Source organism: Protomyctophum parallelum (assembly GCF_964188405.1).
Source record: "Protomyctophum parallelum genome assembly, chromosome: 21".
In the NCBI taxonomy this organism is placed as follows: Eukaryota; Metazoa; Chordata; class Actinopteri; order Myctophiformes; family Myctophidae; genus Protomyctophum; species Protomyctophum parallelum.
In genome coordinates, this window is record NC_139713.1 from 26,144,757 (window position 1) to 26,168,344 (window position 23,588).

At 46.2% G+C, this 23,588-nt stretch overlaps 1 protein-coding gene across 1 annotated transcript in view; it reads left to right on the forward strand.

Moving 5' to 3' along the window:
- Positions 1 to 1,315: 1,315 nt before the first annotated feature.
- nrg1 (neuregulin 1) overlaps positions 1,316 to 23,588 on the forward strand; it is a 39,295-nt gene continuing 17,022 nt past the window's right edge. Inside the window, exons 1-2 of the mRNA XM_083793585.1 lie at positions 1,316 to 2,747; positions 19,444 to 19,582. Coding sequence (XP_083649711.1) covers positions 1,961 to 2,747; positions 19,444 to 19,582 — 926 coding nt within the window. The 5' untranslated portion in view covers positions 1,316 to 1,960. The remainder of the gene's footprint in view (positions 2,748 to 19,443; positions 19,583 to 23,588) is intronic.

The following is a 23,588-nucleotide window of genomic DNA, read 5'->3' on the forward strand; positions in this document are numbered from 1 at the left end:
GCCAGAGTCTCACGGAGGACACCGTCGTCCCGGAGACGCCGTTGATACAAACATCATGTCAGTATCATACTGATTGATACTGACATGATACTGACATGATACTGACCATGATACTGACATGATACTGACATGATACTGACATGATACTGACATGATACTGACATGATACTGACAATGATACTGACATGATACTGACATGATACTGACATGATACTGACAATGATACTGACATGATACTGACATGATACTGACATGATACTGACAATGATACTGACAATGATACTGACATGATACTGACATGATACTGACATGATACTGACCATGATACTGACATGATACTGACAATGATACTGACAATGATACTGACATGATACTGACATGATACTGACATGATACTGACCATGATACTGACATGATACTGACCATGATACTGACCATGATACTGACCATGATACTGACATGATACTGACCATGATACTGACATGATACTGACCATGATACTGACCATGATACTGACAATGATACTGACATGATGCAGGTGTGTGTGTGTGTGTGTGTGTGTGTGTGTGTGTGTGTGTGTGTGTGTGTGTGTGTGTGTGTGTGTGTGTGTGTGTGTGTGTGTGTGTGTGTGTGCGCGCGTGTGCGTGTGCGTGTGCGTGTGCGTGTGCGCGATATTGAGTTTCATGTGTCTTTGATGCGTTTTAAGTTCCATGCACTGATCCTGATAATTGTGTCCTATAGAACCCTGGTTTCCTATCCTTCCTGGATCAGGGCCCTTGTGATATTTGGGAAGCATCCAGGACACCACCCATGGGCCGCCTGTATTGATTGTGCCAGTTCCACGTCGGATCAATGTGTACGTGGTGTACCCTTATTTATTGCTACCACTTTTTAATATTAATGCTGTATTATGATTATGATTAACGATTTCCGCCGGAACCACTGCTATATAATATGGTATGTGTTCACATCATCATCATCATCATGGTCAACATCCGCGCAGCACACGGGGGGGGTATGCATCTGAGACAATGGCTGCGGGCCCCCAGGGACGGATCGTATGTCTGCCTTCCTAGCTGTCCTCCCCTGACAAAAAAAACACACACACCCTTTTCAGCATGATCAATGGAGAGAGAGAGAGAGAGAGAACAAGCGGGGGAAGGGTGGGGGGGGCACAGGCAGCCTGCTCGCCGGTGATTGGCTTGCCATTCCACTCTAATTGGATCAAGTGGGGACTTGCTTAGCTTTGTGCTTTGTGTCGAGAGTCGAGACCGGAGAGCAAGCCAGACAGATACAGACTGCATGCGGACAGAGAGAGAGATAGAGAGAGAGAGAGAGAGAGAGAGAGCATGAGTCATGAATAAGCGAGGGTAAGACAGATTGAGAGAGGAAGCAAATGATCGTCCTTAGGAGGGGTGTGTGCGTGAGAGAGAGAGAGAGTGAGTGTGTGGTGAGTGTGTGTGAGCGAGAGAGAGGTGAAGTGCAACGGTAGTATCCGCCTCACTTTGTCCTTCAGCGCAGCTGGAAATGTCCCTTCGGTGAAGGGTAGGTGCCTGCTGTGCGCGTCGGAAGGAAGAGGAGAGGAGAGAGGCAGCCGCATGCCGCATCCCGTCCAGCATGTGGCTGCTGCATGCTGCCACTGCAGTGCAGCGCTCGATGCTCTGCCAGCCAGCGCTGCTGCCTCCACGCTGAGTCCACCATGCCGCTGACGACCTGAAAGATGGAGACCGCATGCAGCGCCACTAGTAACAGTAGTACGTGACGCCCTGCGAGCAGCAGCCAGCCGGACCCCGGGACGATTCGTTGCGATGCCTTAAATTAAAGTACTCGGAAACACTTCTATAGATCCGCCTCCCCCCTTACCCTCACCCCAAACCCCCCCCTCCACCTTCCTCCGACCCCCCTTCCCTCCTCCCCAACCGTCCCCCCCTTCCTCCTCCTCTGACGAGAAACCAGAAGGATGACTCAGGGACTAGAGGACTCCTCTGCAGTGTCGACGCCCCCCTCGTCGCCGCCGTCCCCCTACCCCGGCCTGGGCCTCGACTTCGACTACGGACGCTCCCCCGAGGAAGAGACGGAAGCGCCGAAGCCGCCTCCGCCCTCCTCGGAGGAGGAGGGAGACGCAGAGTCCTTCTACGGCAGCGAGAGCCCCGAGGAGAAGCGGCATGCCCCCCCAGGGGGGACAGACGGCGTCGGACTCGCAGAGGAAGAGGACTGCGGAGACGATGACGACGATGAGGCCGATAGAGCGCCGGCGGGGCCGCTGGGCTTGGCGTGCTGCTGGGCCGGGGCGGCCGCCGCCACAACGTGCTGTGTGTGTGTGGAGATGGCACCGGGGAGCGGCTGCCTGCGCTCGGAGAAGCTGTGCATCCTGCCCATTGTGGCCTGCCTGCTCAGCCTGGCGCTCTGCACCGCCGGCCTCAAGTGGGTGTTCGTGGACAAGATCTTCGAGTACGACCCGCCCACCCACTCGGACCCCAAGCGCATGGGACAGGACCCCATTGTCATCCTAGCCGACCCCACGCACGGGCTCGGCGGCGCCGTGGCTTTTCACAACACCTCTGCTTCCCCCGCCGGCGGTGGTGCTGGTGGTGGTCCGTTAATCGATGCCACAGAGGTCATGACCCCGTCCCCCGTGCTGACTAACCCGGCCACGCAGTCTGGGAAGGTCGCCCCTCCCCCTAAGCGGACCCCCTACTACCCCCAGACTACTGAGGAAACTAATGACATAGTCGTCAATACAATATGTAAGTACTCAACCATTTCAATTAACCACTTAAAGCCTTCAGACACCGGACTGTTACTTGGAGCACCTTTTCTTCCCCATCTACAGTACACCAAATCTCTTTGACAAAAATAGCCCATTTTTGGCTAATGTTCTCCACATAATATGGGTGCCGGGGCTTAAGTGGGAAAGATGAGCTTTGTGGGGGAACTCTGCCAGTGAAATAGTTCTGAGGTGAAGGCTGTGTTGAGCTTACAGGTATTGTTTAAAAAAGGTGGTTGTGCGGATGTGCTTAGACTGTAAACGCTGAGGGAGATATAACACAACACACATGTTGTGACTTGTAAAGTATTTCACACAACGCCTCTATGACTAAGCCTCCGGAGAATTTTTACTTAAAGGGGCACTGTAATGTTTTTTCCAATATGACCTCTTGGTATACTTGTTTTACTAGGGTTCATGTTCCATTAACCACTTGAACCCCAGCATCCATATTCTGTGGGGGTACGTTAGCCCAGTCCCATGCACAAAACATAGCAGATCTACAAGCTCACTGTGTCACAGCACAACACATTGTGAGCTTGTTAAGATCAGCTAGTTGGTGTAGAGATAACAAAAAGTGAAGTTGCAACTCAGGACCATCTTGACTAAGAATGGAGGATTTAAGTCAGGTGTTTTCAACCATGGTCCAGGGGACCACCAGTGGTCCTTGAAGGGATTCCAGGTGGTCCCGAGCTAAATGATGGAGAGTTGGTAACCAAATTACCGTAGATCTTTAACTACGTGTAAAATGAAACCAAATGGTCCAAATTTTGGTTTCATATTACGCTTTAAAGAGTAAAATTATTGTTAAACATCCATATGCATTAGTTCATTTACAATAAGAAGAATTGTCTCTGAAATGCTGCTGCAGTTGCACTGAAAGGTTGACCGGACCCCAGTGTCACTGAGGTCAAACCCTACAACTCCCTACTTCCTGCATGGTTTGTAGCCTAAATGCCACCCTTGGGTGTTGGTCGTGACATTGCCCTTCATGTCCGTAGACCGCCAGCCAGGCTCCATGTGTCTGGACCGCAACGTGTCTCATAGGAAATGTATGAAAAGTGGCCCGGAATAGACCGGATGCCCTCTGTTACAGGTTTCTAGATCGTTCTATAGATCAGCAGTGTTGGACGTTCCCCTTTAAGCCGGCCAAGAAACCGCAACATCATTTCAAAGTCACCCCCGGCGACACCATGGGTGGCACCACCATGGCATGGAGTCATTTACATGAGTCATTTCTGGCAAAACTGATAATTATGAATAATTCAAGCCACCGTATCAAAGAGCCAAAGGAACAGAACAATTTAGAGCACCTTATCGGAGAGACTGCGCTGTCTTTAATAATAGTTGAACTAAATGTATCTTTTGTTTTATCGGCGTGTCAGTGAGAGGAAGGCAGCTAAAACAGGAGCAGAAGCGAGGCCTCCTCCAACATGCCGTCTTCCAGAATATGATATCAAAATCAATACGTGATGCATGGCTTTACTAAAAGTGAAAGCTGCGGTTGCACTGGTGGACTTCCTCTCTAGCCCAGGCTCCATTTCAAGGTCAGTCTGCAGCTGAAAGCTAATTGATCCCCCCCCCCCCCCCCACGCACACAAACACACACACACACACATCGCTGACTGCATGGGCCCACAGAGAAAGACAATCCCACTCAGCCAGTCTGTCTGTCTGTCTGTGGTCCACCTTTCCAATTAATGACATACTGTGGTTATACAAGAGCCCCGTCCATGGGCAGTGATTCTGAACCATTTATTTCAAGGACCCCCACTTTGATCATTTGGCTTTTTCAGCTCCGGGACAGCCGATCCTTGTTAATGTAACTCTGCACGTGTACAAATGTGCTTGTTTGGAGTTACAGAGGGTTCATTTGGTTCCAAAATATCAGTCATTTCGCTGCATGGGGACCTCCAGGAACCCCCTCGAGGATCCCTGCGGGTCTCCGAATGCCAAGTTGAGAACCTCTGCTCCATTGTATCCGCTTGGGTTAACGTTCCATCTTCCAGCCTATATTGCCCTTGAAGAGGTGATGATCAGATTATCAACCTTTTTCATTTCAAGCGCCCCCAGTTTGATATGCATAGAGAGACCCGCATTTCATACCATTTTGATTTATCTCTGGGTCCCCTCTACTAAAATCCTCAATGTTAAGTTTGACTGTGTAGGCCCAGGCCGTAGCGTAACGGTCTGGGCACCGGACTGGTAATCCAGTCGCAGTGTGCCGCGGGTTCGACTCCCGGACCCGACACGGCCTTTACTGCATGTCATCCCCCCATCTCTCTCCCGTTTCCTGTCAGCCTACTGTCTGTCCCTTCAAAAAAATCTATAAAAGGCGTAAGCCGCAAAAAAATATCTTAAAAAAAAAAAAAAAAGTTTGACCGTGTACAAATGGAACCATTTCAATTTTTGGTGATCCCCGACCTGACATTGAGAACCATTGCTCTAAATGTGAACGGGGTCTGCTGTAATAAGGCTTTTCAATTTGGTTGATCATGTCTAAAATGGATTAACCTGATGTGTTTTCCAGGGCATAATGAAAGGCCAGTAGACAGGGGTCATCAACATGTACGTTCACGGACAAATGTGTCTGTGGCAAAGTCTTGTCTGTGGCAAATTTTAAATGTCAGTCTCCAGATTTTCATAATAATAATATGACACGTATTTACTATGACACAGTGACATATTAGAAGTCCTAGTACTAGTGGTTCTCAAATGTCATATTTGCAAGGACCCCTAAAACTGTGAGAGTGTACAAATTGAACCAAATGGACCCTTATGGGTCCATTTGGTTCCATTTGAACACTCTCTCAGTTACAGACCTGTTATGGTCATTCAGGGCTAGCTCTTTATGTATTTCTGGTAATATTATTGTCCACTCATTTTGTATGTCTGTCGAAGAAACATAGCCAGCATGGAAATGACCCCGGCCTGCAGGTTAAATTGCCAAGGTCATGTTAAACACTAAATGAAGGTAATAGCAGATGAGGGACGTTTGCAATGTCATTGCAAACTCTTAATGGTAAATGGTAAATGGTGCATTTATATAGCGCCTTTATCCAAGGCGCTTTACAGAGATTGTGCATTACATTCACCCATTCACACACACATTCATACACCGATGGCAGCGGAAACCATGCAAGGCACTAACTAGCACGGGAGCAATTAGGGGTTCAGTGTCTTGCTCAAGGACACTTCGACAGTAACTCTGGGGGAGCCTGGGTTCGAACTGGCAACCTTACGGTTACCATCCAGGCACTCTACCCCTGAGCCACCGCCACCGCTGCCCCTTAATCCCAGACGTATCTTTAATATTATGTGCTGAAGCATCATTGCTATTTTGAGCCTCACCTATTGACAATCTTTAAGCATCATTGCTATTTTGAGCCTCACCTAATGACAATCTTTATTTAATTAAAAACATTGCGTAAATGCATTAAAAGGTCAATTACAGAATACAGACTGTACCACAACATATGATAAAGGTAACATGCTAAAATGCAGGAAGACCACATCAGCCTGTACATTGATAATCATCTCACTTGAATGGAGATATTATAACTGATGTCAGAGAGAGAGAGAGAGAGAGAGAGATTGGTGGCTGTCAGGGTGGCCCTGTATTCTCATCCAAGGGAACAGTATTGGGCTATTGTTACGAAGGAACGTAGTGCCTCTCTGACATCACAACCAGGACGTTCGGAGTGACATCACTATAAATATAAACTATAAATATATGCCTACCGCAGGCCCTAACTGGAAGAGACCATTACAGCAACAGCAACAGACTTAGACGCACCATACCTGACTCTGCCAATACTGCGGCTCAAGGAAGACAAGTAAACCAGCCTAGCCTTGTCTCCTCGGCATCTCTCTCCCAGAATCTAGATCATACCAGATCTCGGTCACAATAGTGGTCCCTAAACGCCGACTCAGAGACGCCAGGAGGTAAAGGGAAATCCCCATTATCGACCTGACGGCTCGCCGTCAGCGAAAACCTAAGGATACGGCTATCATACAGTCGTCTATATACAGTCCCACCCACCCACCCACCGGGAAATTTCAACCATGAGTGAGGCAGAAAATGCCCTACGTACCCTCAGGGAGGCTACCGAACGAATGGCAGCCCAAGACGGACGCCCACGACCGCTACAACGGCCGCGCCCAGGACAATAGCCCCGTTCCCCGTCCCGAGGACGCCCACGACCGCTACAACGGCCGCGCCCAGGACAATAGCCCCGTTCCCCGTCCCGAGGACGCCCACGACCGCTACAACGGCCGCGCCCAGGACCGGACGAGCACTTGCACTACCAACGGTCAAGGACCCGACAACGGGTACCGACACCCGCGCCCTTCTAACCCCCCACCACAACAGCACCAGCCACCCCGCGATCATGGTCAGTCGTCTCAGCGACATGACAGGGGGAGGGACGATCGTGGTGGATGGGGGAGGAAGGACGATCGAGGTAGCAGGGGGAGGGACCGCGGCCAGCCGCGAGCGCCCGACAAACCCGCGACCGCGACCATCACTCACCTCAGCACGGCCAAAGGCAACAACAGGTTCTGTCCGATCTGCGACACTGACCAACACTACACCGCCAAATGCCATGTCCTCTGGAATATGACCAAGGTGGAAAAAGAAGAGTGGCTACAGACGAACAGAGGCTGCTACAAGTGCGGCAGGAGCCACCAGGAGAACGATTGCAGCCTCACCTCTGACTCCAAACCCTGCAGCGCGTGTCCCGGCGACCACCTTACGCCCTTCCACGAACTCCACAAGGATGCCAGATACCGAGAGTGACTGGCAGGACGCTACGGTCGACGGGGGGAGAAAGATCGACCACGGCGTCCGGCCACCCCGTCAACAACGAGTCCCCACAGTTCAAGGGAAGGCCAGAGCCGCCTCCCACTCCACCAAGCCAGCCTCACTGATGTCATCAACCATGAGCCACGCCAAGCGGGCAGCCAAGTGTCGAGGACGTTCGGCTTTACGACCCGAACGCCAAGACGGCAACCGCCTCTGCCTCATGCCTCCCTAGCAAGATCAGGACTTCGTCCGGAATCATGCATGCTAGCAAGCCAAATCTGTCCGACGTTCGGCTTTACGACCCGAACGCCAGGTCCGCTCGTCGTCCGGATTTACAACCCGAACGCCAAACGGTCGAACGGTCCCCCAGGTCCGCCTGCCCTCAGGTCTGCCTGCCCTCAGGCCCACCTGCCCTCAGGTCTGCCTGCCACCATACAGGTCCGCCTGACCTCAGGTCCGCCTGCCCTCAGGTCTGCCTGCCACCATACAGGTCCGCCTGACCTCAGGTCCGCCTGCCCTCAGGTCTGCCTGCCACCATACAGGTCCGCCTGCCCTCAGGTCTGCCTGCCACCATACAGGTCCGCCTGCCCTCAGGTCTGCCTGCCACCATACAGGTCCGCCTGACCTCAGGTCCGCCTGCCCTCAGGTCTGCCTGCCACCATACAGGTCCGCCTGACCAACAGGCCCGCCTGCCCTTAGGTCCGCCTGACCAACAGGCCCGCCCTTAGGCCCGCCTGACCAACAGGTCCCGCTGACTGCAAGTCAGCAGCGAAGTCGGCGTTCCGCAGCCTAGTACCGTCCGACACCCCAGCCCCGCCCCGCAAAGGACGCACCAAGGCCACTGCGTTGAAATAACGCAGGGGGGGAGAGGAACAAATGGAACAAACAACAGCGGCAGCGCACGCCGACAAGATGAATACGCTACAACGGTCCAAGCATCGTTGTGCAGCTCACCTCCAGCACTGATGCATCGCCACCACTCAGTCTGGACGACAAGCCCGAAGAACAGGTCAACACTCGAGCAGAGTCTGCGAGAGCACCCCAACACACCTCCGAAGGAAGCCTCACCGCACACGAGGCCGAGGCCCGGAGCGGCGACGGCCGCCACGGGTGTGAGGGGGGGAGCTCGAGGGAGGATTCCCCATCCGCACCACAGCCGCAGTGCCAAGGCCCCAAAGCAGAGTTGCACCCAATAAGCAATACCAGCGACGCAAGCCGCCCCAGAGGAAGTGGCGAGTTCGGCGCCGATCAGAAGGAGCCATCCTGGACTCCAGGCTTGTGAGCCACGCCTGATTCGGACACCGGATCGCCCTCCCCATGGGCCAACCCGATCCCACCAGTCACCTACATCCCCGGTCCCACATCGACCAGGCGCCCCTCGTGAAGAAGCCCCAGACGCAGTCATACAGCTGCATCTACCCACGGCACACGACGCGGCTAACCCAGCTCCCAGAGCTACCGGACACAGCCACAATGATCAGAGAGAACGGATAGTGAAGCCCACGGCCTCACTAAGGGGGAGTGTTACGAAGGAACGTAGTGCCTCTCTGACATCACAACCAGGACGTTCGGAGTGACATCACTATAAATATAAACTATAAATATATGCCTACCGCAGGCCCTAACTGGAAGAGACCATTACAGCAACAGCAACAGACTTAGACGCACCATACCTGACTCTGCCAATACTGCGGCTCAAGGAAGACAAGTAAACCAGCCTAGCCTTGTCTCCTCGGCATCTCTCTCCCAGAATCTAGATCATACCAGATCTCGGTCACAGCTATACTTATTTTAGGACAGGAGATTTCTATTTGGAGTGATAGCCTGTCTTTGTCTGGAGTGGGATTTAAGCTGTTTATTTGGCCGTGGTGCCAAGTCCAAGCACAAGTGATTCATATAAAGTGCGATTAGACGCAGTCGTCTTTCATACCCTGACCCTGTTTACAATGGCCATTTTGACATCGGTTAATGCACCTGAAGGTAATTACGTTAATTATGGTTGTGTTTCTGTGGGCTTGCATGAAGCTGCTGACCATGGTGCTGTCCGTAGTGCTGACTGTGGTGTAGACCAGGGGTGGGCAACTTTTATGATTTCCACACTCACTCCAGAGGGCCACCATCTTTTCCACACTCACTCCAGAGGGCCACCATCTATTCCACACTCACTCCAGAGGGCCACCATCTATTCCACACTCACTACAGAGGGCCACCATCTATTCCACACTCACTCCAGAGGGCCACCATCTTTTCCACACTCACTCCAGAGGGCCACCATCTTTTCCACACTCACTCCAGAGGGCCACCATCTTTTCCACACTCACTCCAGAGGGCCACCATCTATTCCACACTCACTACAGAGGGCCACCATCTATTCCACACTCACTACAGAGGGCCACCATCTTTTCCACACTCACTCCAGAGGGCCACCATCTTTTCAACACTCACTACAGAGGGCCACCATCTATTCCACACTCACTCCAGAGGGCCACCATCTATTCCACACTCACTCCAGAGGGCCACCATCTTTTCCACACTCACTCCAGAGGGCCACCATCTATTCCACACTCACTCCAGAGGGCCACCATCTTTTCCACACTCACTCCAGAGGGCCACCATCTTTTCCACACTTACTCCAGAGGGCCACATTGCATTGCATTGCACTACTTCGTCATTCTATGTCACAAAAAAGTAGCAAAAATAGTAGTTCTACAAACTCTAAATGTGTCGCAGTGGGGCGCGTTTTGATCTTGTGGAACTTTGCTATATTTGAATTGTAGTCCTGGATTTTTCTTTTTGCTATTTTATTTTATTTCAAATGCTTTTAATTATACTTATGTTAACTTTATGATCTGAATAATATATCGGTATTTGTACAGTATATTGCTGCTAGCTGGTAGCATAAATGTAGTTAACCTTTGTACTTCCACTTTAAGAGTATCGGTTTCCTCTCCGCTGTAGCCCCATGCACACACTCACTCAACTATTTGCTATCATTAGCATTAGCGCACACTGTTTACCTGTTGCCAGAAACGTTTACATGTCGGGAGCGATTACGAGACAAAGTAAAAAATGTCATCTGGACTTTGGATGGCTGACGATCACCGGTCAGCACTCGTAGATTCTGAGTTATGGAGGTTTGAAAATCCTGCTTTGAACCGAGGTAAATGGAGAGGAGTTGTAACGTCCCATAGCTGGTGGTGACGGAGGCGTTGCATAGCAACCGGATCAACGTTAACACCCCGAATGCCCAGGGTATTTAGGACCATTAAATCAGGACGCCCAACGATTTGCGATGGGCCGTCAAAAACATAATCAACATAGTTATAATTGGAACCATTGATTTAGATCAAGAGTTATTCACGTTTTAAGATTTTTGATCTCATCCACTAAAATGGAGGGGGACCTCTTTGGATGACGTCCCCATGGTGTAGACCATGGTGCTGTCCGTGGTGTAGACCATGGTTCTGTCCGTGGTGCTGACCATGGTGTAGACCATGGTGCTGTCCGTGGTGCTGACCATGGTGTAGAGTAGACTATGGTGCTGTCCGTGGTGTAGACCATGGTTCTGTCCGTGGTGCTGACCATGGTGTAGACCATGGTGCTGTCCGTGGTGCTGACCATGGTGTAGAGTAGACTATGGTGCTGTCCGTGGTGCTGACCATGGTGTAGAGTACACTATGGTGCTGTCCGTGGTGCTAACCATGTAATCCATGGTGCTGTCCGTGGTACTAACCATGTAATCCATGGCGCTGTCCATCGTGCTAACCATGTAATCCATGGCGCTGTCCATCGTGCTAACCATGTAATCCATGGTGCTGTCCGTGGTGCTAACCATGTAATCCATGGTGCTGTCCGTGGTACTAACCATGTAATCCATGGCGCTGTCCATCGTGCTAACCATGTAATCCATGGTGCTGTCCGTGGTACTAACCATGTAATCCATGGCGCTGTCCATCGTGCTAACCATGTAATCCATGGTGCTGTCCGTGGTGCTAACCATGTAATCCATGGTGCTGTCCGTGGTGCTAACCATGTGTAGAGTAGACCATGGCGCTGTCCGTGGTGCTGACCATGTAATCCATGGCGCTGTCCGTGGTGCTAACCATGTAATCCATGGTGCTGTCCGTGGTGCTAACCATGTAATCCATGGTGCTGTCCGTGGTGCTAACCATGTAATCCATGGTGCTGTCCGTGGTGCTAACCATGTGTAGAGTAGACCATGGCGCTGTCCGTGGTGCTAACCATGTAATCCATGGTGCTGTCCGTGGTGATAACCATGTAATCCATCATGGTGCTGTCCGTGGTGATAAACATGGTGTGTAGAGTCTGTAGACTACGGTTTGATTGAATACTGGCGTTGCTGTCCGTGGTGCCTTACGGAGCTATGTGTGTGGGTGGGTGGCTAGGTGGCTGGGTGGGTGGCTGGGTGGATGCGTCTGAGCACGAAAACACCATCGTTGTTTTTCACCACCTGTGCGCAACCTAACACACACACAAACACACACGCACATATTAACTGTATATATGGTGATTTCAGGTGTGCCGGTACAGTGACAGTACATCACAGTACAGTAGAGGGACCCCCACATGGTAACTCTGTCATTTCTCAACCGTTTCGGACGTGGGGCGGCTGGCCGGAATCGCGCCGGCACCCTGGGTGCGTTCCTGTGGGTCTGGAACACCCCCACACGGAGTTGCACCACTCACTTCACACGATTTTGTAACCCATTCTTCACCCCTGTGTCAATTATCTAATGTGATCCTGGGCTCTACACACCCTCCACCAACCTGGGGAGAGCAACGGACTTGAACTCATGCTTCCTTCATGCATGAGTGTCCAAGTCGCTCCTTTACACCTGACAGGGGGAGTTTCCCTGGTTGGACGTAGCGCGTGGAAGGAACACGTTATTCCAACCATTTTTCACACTTTTAGAGCAATAGATGCCATGACTATATATGTATGTATTATATTTTTCGTTTTTTGCATAAAAAGTCCATTAAATCCATTAAAACATGCTGCGTGATCACATAGATCGACTTTCTTTAATATAAATCTTGATTTCATTCATCGTTTGATTCCCACAGCTGCACGTTCATTCAAACACACCTGATTTTAATGTTTTTAATCTCATTCAAGATCACATCCAGACAGTGTAATGCTAATTTTGAAAGTAATCAGCACGCTAAAATATATATCTGAAAACATTATGGGTTAGAAATAAGCTACGTAGTAGCAAACATGCTTAGCTGGCCGTCTCTCTCTCACTTGTAAACAAACAGAATCTCAATCACTGCACCCTTGTGCGTCAGAGCTACTAATGTCCTGTAGCCTGAAGGGATGGGGCGCTTTGATTGGTTCAGAAACATACAGGCTTCCATTTCAGACTGAATCGTGACCAAAAACAGTCCGACTTTAAGGCTACATTTCGAAATGTTTATTTAGTTTTGGTTGTCGCTGTTGTTTTGAGGTCTGAGCCTTTAATTTAAATTAAATATCAAGTATTTCCAAAATTTGCCATTATCAATGGCCTTTAATGTTTGTGTTAGGACAATGCTTGTGTTTACACACACCCTCAAAGCTGGACATAGGAGGGGCTAACACCCTTCAAAAATAAAACCTTTCAAGGGTATAGGGCTTTAGAGGTCAGCTCCCAGGTGATATGATGGTTTGTTAGCAATTTTGTAATAACGGTAAAAGCTTTTAATGTTGCAACATGAAGACCAGATTCTGTGGACTGTACCTTCATCCATTGATCAAAACAGAGCACTGGATCAGGTTATATATAATGTTTGTTTGCTTTTCAAGGTTGAACCTCTTGTCTGTACATAATGGTACTATAGGTTTTTTGTAGACTAGCCTACACTGCAAAGTCCTGCATTATTTGAACTCTGAGATTGTATAAATGTATACAGTATATGTGTGTATGCATATTCTAAAAATATATTATAATTTTTGCATACAGAAAAGTGAAGACGGAAAAGTGAGGATGCAAATTGTGATTGGCCAGAATGAGATGATGTTTATGTATGAACGCCCCTCACTTGTGTGTGTTGGGTGTGATGTTCTTGATAAATCCTCCACAGTGATGGGGAAAGGGCTGTTTTTGAGGGGCGCTATGTCCAGCTTTGAGGGTTTGTGTAAACACAAACATTGTCCTAACACAAACATGGAAAGCCATTGAGAACGAATGGCCAGTGTTGTGTAAACACAAACATTTTGTAAACACAAACATTTTGTAAACACAAACGTTGAAGACAAAGGTGAGGATGCAAATTGTGATTGGCCGGAATGAGATGATGTATGGTGATAAGAGCGCCCCTCACTTCACATGGGTGTGATTTAGATTGATTGATTGAATCATTGATTGATTGATTGATTGATTGATTCAATGATTAATTTGTTCAAAACAAAGGAAAGATAGAATAGAGCCATCTATGCCCTACATATAAACGCTGTTTGCCTTTCTAGCATCTTCCCCCCCATTTGCTGATTGATTGATTGTCATGTCATCTATACAAATGTAAGACTACATGTTTTTGCAATCAGGATATCAACTGATTTGCATTTGTTAATATTCCATTTCCACCCGACTATACAATATCATATTGACCTTGGCATTTGACCTTTTTAACACAAAACATATTCATGCCTTCTCAATTATTACCGTGACCTTGATTGCGACCTTAATTGTTTTTAATTGTTTATACATTTTAAGATTCTTTCATTGTTTTTATAATTAAGTTTCAATGCACCCAACACATTGTCCCTCTCAAGTCCCGAAATGTGTTAATTTTGACAGCAAATTCTGCTTTAGTCTTATAGTCTTTTGATTAACAGTCCATTTGGTATTTTGGTTTTAGTCCTATTTTCAGTAAATAAATCTACTGATGCACAAACTTGGACACATCATCACTCAGTGTTGTAATCTGGAATCAGTGGGTGTTTCGGGTGTTGCAACAAAAAGTATCCACCAGGTGAACAGAACCAGAGCCTGTGTCCAAGTGGCATGCTATATACAGCCCTCACTGCCCCACTGTCTCTGCCCGATTCTCCATATTACACCCAAAGTTTTCAGCATTGGTCCATTTTAAACAAAATGCCTCAAATCATGAACTCATACAGTCCCACTACTCGCCTGTTATAGAGTCACGGGCCGACCTAGCGGTCCGAGCACCTAGGCTTCTGGGAAGGCTTCTAACCCAGTCTGACAGCGTGTCGCAGGTTCGACTCCCGATCTCAACGGCCTTTGCTGCGTGTCATCTCTCTCCCCCAATTTCCTGTCATCTTATTGTACTCTAACCAGTAAGACACCTGAGGGAGAGAAGCATGCGCTGGCCATATATGGAGCATGTCTTGAGTGTACATGGTTTGATGAGGTCAGATCAACATATGGAATGTCAGGTCAGCTCCATATATGGAGATCTAAGGGTGGCAGCGGGGCAAGTGTCTTGAGTGTACAGGGTTTTATTAGGGCCCAGGTAGGGCCAGGCCTTAATTTTGCACAAATAACTTTGGGGCAAGCCCGTCTAGAGTTTAATTAAATGGACAGGTAGACAGTCAAAAGGGAGATATCGAATAGGAAGATGGGGAAGGATCAACATGTGGAACATGTCAGAACAAGTTCTGACATATATCCATATACTAATATTGATGACATCAGGGATCTCCATATATGGGCTTAATTGCAGGTCGCGTTTACTATGACATCAGGGATCTCCATCCATGATGATGTCACCTGATGTCACGAGACCTGGGCACCATTATGGGGGCTTTCCCCATGTATGGGGATTTTGAGTGACACTGACGGGAAATGCACAATTCCATAGTTAACTGCGACCTTCTGTCGCAATAAAGGCAGAAAAAGCCCCAAAAATATCTTTCAAAAATGCCATGAGTCTGAAAGGCCTAAGAAGAAATGGCACCCTTTTCACGTTGGCCTATTATAGCACCATTCCATGAATCCACAATAACCTACCTGACCTGGTGGAGACCTGTACTCTTTTTCTACATTATAGACTACTGTAACTTTTCTTACATTTGATGGGTCTTTGATCAGGTATCTTTGATACATTTAACAAAGTTTCAAAATCATTTCATGAACCTTTTAACCACTTGAACCCCAGCATGCCTATCTGAGGGGAACATTCGGCAAAAATAGCTGCTACATGTTGTGAATATAGATCTGACACGTTATGAGCTTGTAGATCAGACATTTTTGGCATAGTGTAGTGTAGACGGGGGAAAAAGGCGATCCAAGAACTGTTGTAACTCATGTCAGTTTCAGTAAGACCAGAGGGTTTAAGGTTAAAACATTTTCCCCGTCAACCCCCTTGATGTTGGTCTTTGTTGGTCTTTGGCCCCCTTTACTCTTACATGTAGTCATTGTGCCAAATGATTCCTGCCCACACACATTTGTGTGTTGTCACTGCTGTTGTATCCTATATGACTCACCTGCCAGTGAGAGCCCCCAGCGGTAGGACTATAGAGCCTTCGTCCTCGGGATCAAGCCTTTTGTAATTAGGCCTATTTTTTTTTTTTTAAGTGCTAGTGCTGGACACAAAGTGACAATTACGAAAAGATAAATGTCAGGATGGCTTTGCTCCTCAGCGTTTTTAATTTTAATAACACTATTGTTTTGTTAATTCAAAATGTACTTGAGTAAAACATAGACCCACGCATCTGTCAGAAGTATCAACATTAGGTATATGCACCGATTCGCCCAATAATGAATTTCTTTATTGACTGTGTTGACTTCCACTGGTGTATCAGCCAATAAGATGACCCTGTGCCACTGGCCAATGCCTATCTAGCCTCGGCCCCAGCCTTACTCATCTGCGAAGAGAAATGCCTGGTCACAACAATTGTTTAATTCACAGAGAATGTTAACAGATTTGTAAAGTGTTCATGTAATTTGCTTGAGCGGTAATTCCGCCAAAATCCCACTACTTCCGCGACATAAAAAGTAAATACAATAACACAAACAGACAAACAGACTTCAGCTTTCGGTCAATTTGTCATTTTAAACGTGCCATGTGGTACCTGGTACGGTAGCAGTCGGAGGGGTATTTACAGAAATGCTATTAGAGAGAATTAAATACAGAACTATAAAATAAGTGATCTCTTTGGAGTGCAGGTCTTCACCAGGCTGGGTTGGCCGATCCGGTGCTTCCCAATAAGGTGCTTACTGGGATAAAAACACAGGAAGTGAATGTTTGCTTCACTTCCTTCACACTTCCTATATTCAGTTGTCACAGCCAGTGTTGCCTTGTCTGCTTATTATAAGCGATTTTTGGCTTAATTGTTTTTTTCTGTAAATCCGCTTGTATATTGGTATTTTGGGCTTGTTTCGGAAGAATAGTTGCTTATTTGGGCTTGTTTCTAAAGTGTACAGTAGTTGCTTATTTGGGCTTGCTTCCTAATGTTTAAACCAGTGGTTCCTACATGTTTTCACAGCAAACACGCCCACATTATAGGTTCTTAGTTTACTGTGTGTTGTTCTTGCCTACTGTAAATCGTTCTGGATTAATAGTGTCTGCATCTGTCTTCCCCGTCCAAATTTGGAGCTTGACCTTGATGTTAGTTTACTTTTTATCTTTATTTTTGTCTTCATTTGTCTTTGTTTTAGAATAGATTTTTAAGATTCCTGTGAAGATTCTTGCCAGCAGAGCCCGTATAGATCCTCTGTCTCTGACCTGTTCCAAAGACTGTTAATAAAAGACACAGAGTAGCAGCTTTTAGCCTTTGGAACAGCCTGTTTCTGAAAGGGCTGCCCATTAGTCCTATGCACAGCCCATTATGCCAACATCCCTTTGGGATGCAGGGCGCATATAGTAAATATCATAAGATTTTAGTCGTCTAAATCTACAATTGATTTATCTGTATTTTGGTTCCAGTGCCGTCAAAGGAGTTGCCAGGTCGTTGCCGTATATGGGCTCGCCTTTGGGACTCCGGCTCCTTCTTTCCTCGGGGCTGACTCCCGAAGCCTCTCCCATGGGTGGGTTGTAGCCACAGGCTAGCCCAGGTTAACGAGCCCCATCTGCCTGGGTTGCTCTTTAATCCATAACTACTGCTTGCCCAAGGCGGACTCCCAGTATTTCACATCCCAATAATCAGACAATGTTAGGGTAGGGTGAGAGACTGTTGGAGCAATAGCAGTGGGCAGGGCTGTCGGACTAGTGCCATTGGCACCATTTCTGAATCCATGAAATGAAATCTTAATGTTTGGAAATTTGACCCGTTTTTTCTATGGCTTGATCCCATTTGATCTGTGTGAGCACCTTTTATAGTCACCTTTTTATCTCCTGTGAGTAGCTGGTTACTCCTGTTTCTTTCTGACCTTGGTGTGTGTTGAAATAGTTGTCCAATCTAATCTAATTACAAAAGTTGTTCCCTACACTCCTTAAAAACCTTAGCATGCCTCTTATCCAGTTGAATACTACTGGTAGCCTACTAATGGTACATGTAGTACACTGTTTGTCTGTGCTCCACCTCAGCATCCATCTCCCAGGGGTCTAGCGGCATTGTAATGGGCACAGACGCCCACGTGTTACCGGCTGTTGGCTGATATGGACAATAAGTCACTCCCGACACTACTTATTAGATTTATTTTGATCCTCATCAACAGTATCACAAAACATTACCCACTGTAATCCAAGATTTCTTTCTGGTTGATGGAAAAGGCCTAGGCTGAAGCTCAAAGCTTATTCATGTCTATCCTTACATATACAAGCCGGTTTAACTTAATATCAGTTACAAAGTTCATAGTGAATGAACACCCAAAAATATCACGTATTTGAATCGTAATGAACGAACACTCAGAAATATTCCATATTTCATTCAAGATGCAAATCCTAACTATGCATCATTTAGCTAGGGACCCCCTGGAACATTCTCAAGGACCCCGGGGGGACCCTGGAAGACTAGAACCCATCTTTAATTTAGTTTTACAGAATATCAGGTGAATACCGCTGGATTGGTCTCGGGGCGACTGTGTCAGCAAGTACAGTATGTATGGTCCAGTATGTACATACAGTAAGCCGTAAGGTGGTGATGACTGTATAGTAACCTTGCTCCCACACTGTCTTCCTACAGTATGTACCAGTATGTACAGTATGCTAGACATAAGGTGCAAGGTGGTGATGACACTATAGTAACCTTGCCCCCACACTGTGTCTTCCTACAGTATGTACCAGTATGTACATTATGTACAGTATGCTAGACATAAGGTGCAAGGTGGTGATGACACTATAGTAACCTTGCCCCCACACTGTGTCTCCATGCAGCTGCCTGCTACCAGCACCACCCGCGCACCCAAGACCTCCAGTCATGTGACCCTATGGTCAGTGGTGGAAAGTAACTAAGTACATTTAGGCAACTTAAGTACAATTTGAGGTATCAGAGTCAAAAATGTAACTTTTACTCCACTACAATAATGTGAAAACTTTAGTTACTTGTTATTTTAGAGATTTAAATTTTGATTTGATTTGATTACATTAACCACTTCAGCTCTATATACATTACGGCTCACAATGCGCCGCGGTGAGACGCATTGTGAGCTTGTAGATCGCCTATATTTTTTAAAGATTTTGTACACCTTGTAACCTCTGAAATGGGACAATCTGCAATATGAGTACTTTTACTTTTAGTCCTACATTTTGACGCCGATATGTTGTACTTTTACTTGAGTATATTTTGAATACAGGACTTTTTGTAATATTTTGTAATGGAGTCCATCTACAAGGGAGCAGTATTGATACTTTTACTTAAGTAAAACATTTTAGTACTTTTTTCCACCACTGCCTATGGTGACGATGACACTATGGTGATGACTCTATAATGACCTCACCCCCCCCTTCTTCCGTCTTTATGCAGCTGCTACCAGCACCACCCCCGCAGCCAAGACCTCCAGTCACGTGACGCGCTGCAGCGACAGCAAGAAGAACTTCTGCGTGAACGGCGGCGAGTGCTTTACGCTCGAAGTCACGCCCGGAAGCACCAAGTTCCTCTGCAGGTATAGGTTTTTAAATAAGCATAATATCACATCTGGATCCCGACCGTCCGTCCGGGTCGGCTGTCATTATTTGGCACTTTTGATGACATCAGTATATTGGCGGTTATGCAGCAGATATGTCTTCAGGCCTCAGATCTACCATTCGGAAATTTAATTTAATAATATTTGGACTGCTGGACAGCTGACAGTAGGCTCTCTTTACTCTTACATTTATATATATATATATATATATATATATATATATAAAAGAAAACACACATGTACACACATGTATACATATATACATGCATGCATGTATATGTATATTTATGTCACTCATTCTTGAGATGAGGGACAAAAGTGGAAAAAACATGTCCCACACATAAGAGCCTTATTATTGTTAAAAATAAATTAATTTAATAAAAATAAAAGCACTTGCAAAGTTAAATGTAATACAGTTGTGTATTATTATGCCATTAATTTCATTATAATTGTTTTCATATGCCATCTGAATTAGTTAAAAGCAGGCACTGTACCCCAAAACGCCTGTATTTAGCCTGTCCCCAGCAAGTGGTCATAATTTCAAACTGCTAAAAAAGTGTCTAATACTGTCACAATCACATAAATATACATACTAAATTAAAGTAGATTGTCAACAACATAGCAAACAATATACACAATAATTTTAATTTATATTTTCCATTAGATATCTCATATCAAATGTGTGTCCCACGTCTCCCGTCAACTCCGTCAGGTTTTTTAAAAGTCTTAAATTAATCAGAAAATATTGTCGACAGATTTAGCCTGAAGACTCCTTTTCCAAGTCCCGTTTGTATTTGTTGCAACTGTGGAGCACCTGGTCTGAAAAGCATTCAATTGTTTGATATTTTAAACAAACAATGTTGATATCAGGGTGGTCACAGCTTTTACATGTCAACTCCGTCAGGACATTATTATGATCTTTGTTAAGAATTCCAAAATAATGTTTATTATAAAAGTTTAGGGTTAGGTTTAGCTAACAAATGAAGCAAAAACAAAATGGCTACATTGTACTACAGAGGGTTAAGATGAAAACAAATGACATTTTGTCAACTCCGTCAGACGTCAACTCCGTCAGGTTTTGTGTCTGACGGAGTTGACATGTATCTGACGGAGTTGACAAAAGTGTTCCTAAAACAATAAAATTATAGTTTTTGAATAATGGGACGTATTCTAATTTGGCATACAGTTAGAGCATGCCTTAAGGAACATTTTTGGCTATAGGGCCATCACAGATTTGTCTCGTGGTGACCATGGCAGCCATTTTCCAAAATTGCCGCCACCTGATGTTATTTTACAATAACTCAAGTTCTACACCACCTAGGATCTTGATTCTGGTGACTAAGACTACATTTTCAAGGATGAGGGATACATTGGTACTATTTAGATTTGTCCTGTGACCATGGCAGCCATTGTTTTTCAAAATGGCCGCCACCTGCTGTTATTTTACAATAACTCAAGTTTTAGACCACATAGGATCTTGATTCTGCCGACTAATAATACATTTTAAAAGATGAGGAATACAGTGGTACTATTTAGATTTGTCCTGTGACCATGGCAGCCATTGTTTTTCAAAGTGACCACCAACCTGCTGTTATTTTACCAATAACTCAAGTTTTAGACCACCAAGGATCTTGATTCTGGCGACTAATCGTTACATTTTCAAGGATGAACTTTCTCTGGGAGGGGTCAGGGCTTATTTCAGGTGCAGGTTGAGTTGCTACTGACAGGACATTAAAAGGAGGTGGGCTTTCTGGCCTTTGACTTGTCTCTTTCAGGTACAGACGCACAGTTTGACTTCACTGGCCACTGCAGTGTGGCGTTGTATCTTGGTGGCCTCCTGCCAGTGTTTCTCCATCCTTCTCATGAGCTCTGTGTTCTGGGGCTCTGTTATAGTCAACTTACATTGTCTTGGCTGGAGATTGCTTTCCTGCAGGGTCCAGCCCAGTCTTGTGCAGATGGCTACTGGCCCACCTGGAGGCCCCAACCTCACTTGTTTGGTTGGTGTGATTAGGTGGGGTGGTCTTCCCCAATCAGGATGAAGGGTTTGACCCTTTCAAACGGCAGTCTGGCCAAGTGTCTGTATTTAGTTGTGAGGCTAGATACAGGATACGATTGCTCACCCAGCCCCAGGTGACTTGAGGTGAAGGCTCCTTTGATTTGGTAACATTGCTTTGGTTGACATGCTGGGGACACAGAACGACACTGATGCCTTCAGTGTCTGCACATCCTGCCTGATAGTCCTGAAGGCAGATCTTCTGTCTTCAGTCTTTCGCTCACTGTTCACTGCTCACTGTTCACCTCAAGCAGGTCTTCAAGGTGTTTGCCTTTGCACAGGCTATATGGCTAGGACTCATGCTTCAACCACTCAGAGAACTCCAACAGGGTGTTGGTTGCTCCTGGGCCGCAGAGCATTGTGCGGCAGAATTCAGCTCTCATCCCTGGTGGCAGCTTGTTGAGGAGTCGTGCAACATGTGAGCCGCATCTAAGTTCTGTGTCTCCCTCTGGGCCTAGGGTAGACACTTGCTATTTTCCGTAACACTAATTGGTGGGGCTGTCCAAACTTGTTGTTTAGGTGTCAATCGGGTCTCTGTTTGTGAAGTCGGGTCTAGGTGGTCTAGAAGATGAGTTATTTAGTCAGGGGATATTAATACAATCTGGTAATAAATTCCTTATCAAGAATTTTCTTCACCAATGTGTTTGGAAGGTTGTCTACTAACATATCCCACATTGCTTTATATTCAACCACCCTAGGGGACCTTTTGACAGCTGCTGAAAGTTGGGGTACCATCAACAACCTATATAAGGCAAAATGTTCATCATGCTTTAAGTAGCATGTGACATGTCAAACTAGGGAGTTTTCATGATTCTGAATGCATTCCAAGCATTAGCTATGCACGAAGAACACTCCTTGGGCTGAAAACGGCCATAGCCATCATCACAAAATGAGGTCAGCACATTTGGGCAAGTGGATATATGGCCGAATTTAGCCCAAGGGGTTTGACCCTTAGTTTGGCCATAGACTCCCTAGTTTTGCCATAGCCACTTGGTATGGTACCCAACTTTCAGCAGCTGTCAAAAATGCCTCTAGGGTGGTTCAATAGAAACCAATGTGGGATATGTTAGTAGACACCTTTACAAACACATTGGTGAAAAAATTCTTGGTAAGAAATGTATTCACAGATTTGACATTATTCTGATAATAGGCCTATTCCCTGACTAAATTGGTAAAATAATAGCAGGTCCACCATTTTTTTAAATGGCTGCCATTGTCACGGGATAAATCTAAATAGATAAAACTGTATTCCTCCTCATTGAAAATGTAGGATTAGTCATCAGAATCAAGATCCTAGGTGGTGTAGAACTTGAGTTATTGTAAGATAACAGCAGGTGGCTGCCATTTTGAAAATGGCTGCCATGGTCACAGGGCCAATATAAATAGTACCACTGTATTCCTCATCCTTGAAAATGTGGGATTAGTCACCAGAATCAAGATCCTAGGTGATCTAGAACCTAAATCAGTTAAACTTGTCAACTCCGTCAGATGTTCGTCAACTCCGTCAGATGTTCGTCCCGTGATGTTTTTGTTAATTTCCAAAGAAATAGAAAATGTGATGTTAAATATTTTGTGCATATGTATTGAAACACCAACTGAAATGATACGTAATGATGATTTTTCTTTTTTTTTACATGGTTTTCATGTTATAATATTGAAAATAGAGGTTGAAATGACGGATTTGAGAAATTGGATATTTCATAATAGTGTGATATTGGAAAAAAACAATATTAAAATAATTGTATTACTTAACTTGATTACTGAAAGCCATTATAAGAGAACTGAGGACTTTATATTATTGTTGAAATTATCAAATTCAATTAAAAGGTATTTTAGTGTGTCTGACGGAGTTGACATGAATCGGGTATTAAGTGCATAAATGTCCCATTTTAGAAAGAAATGTTATGCGAAAAACCTGTTCCTTCTCAATAT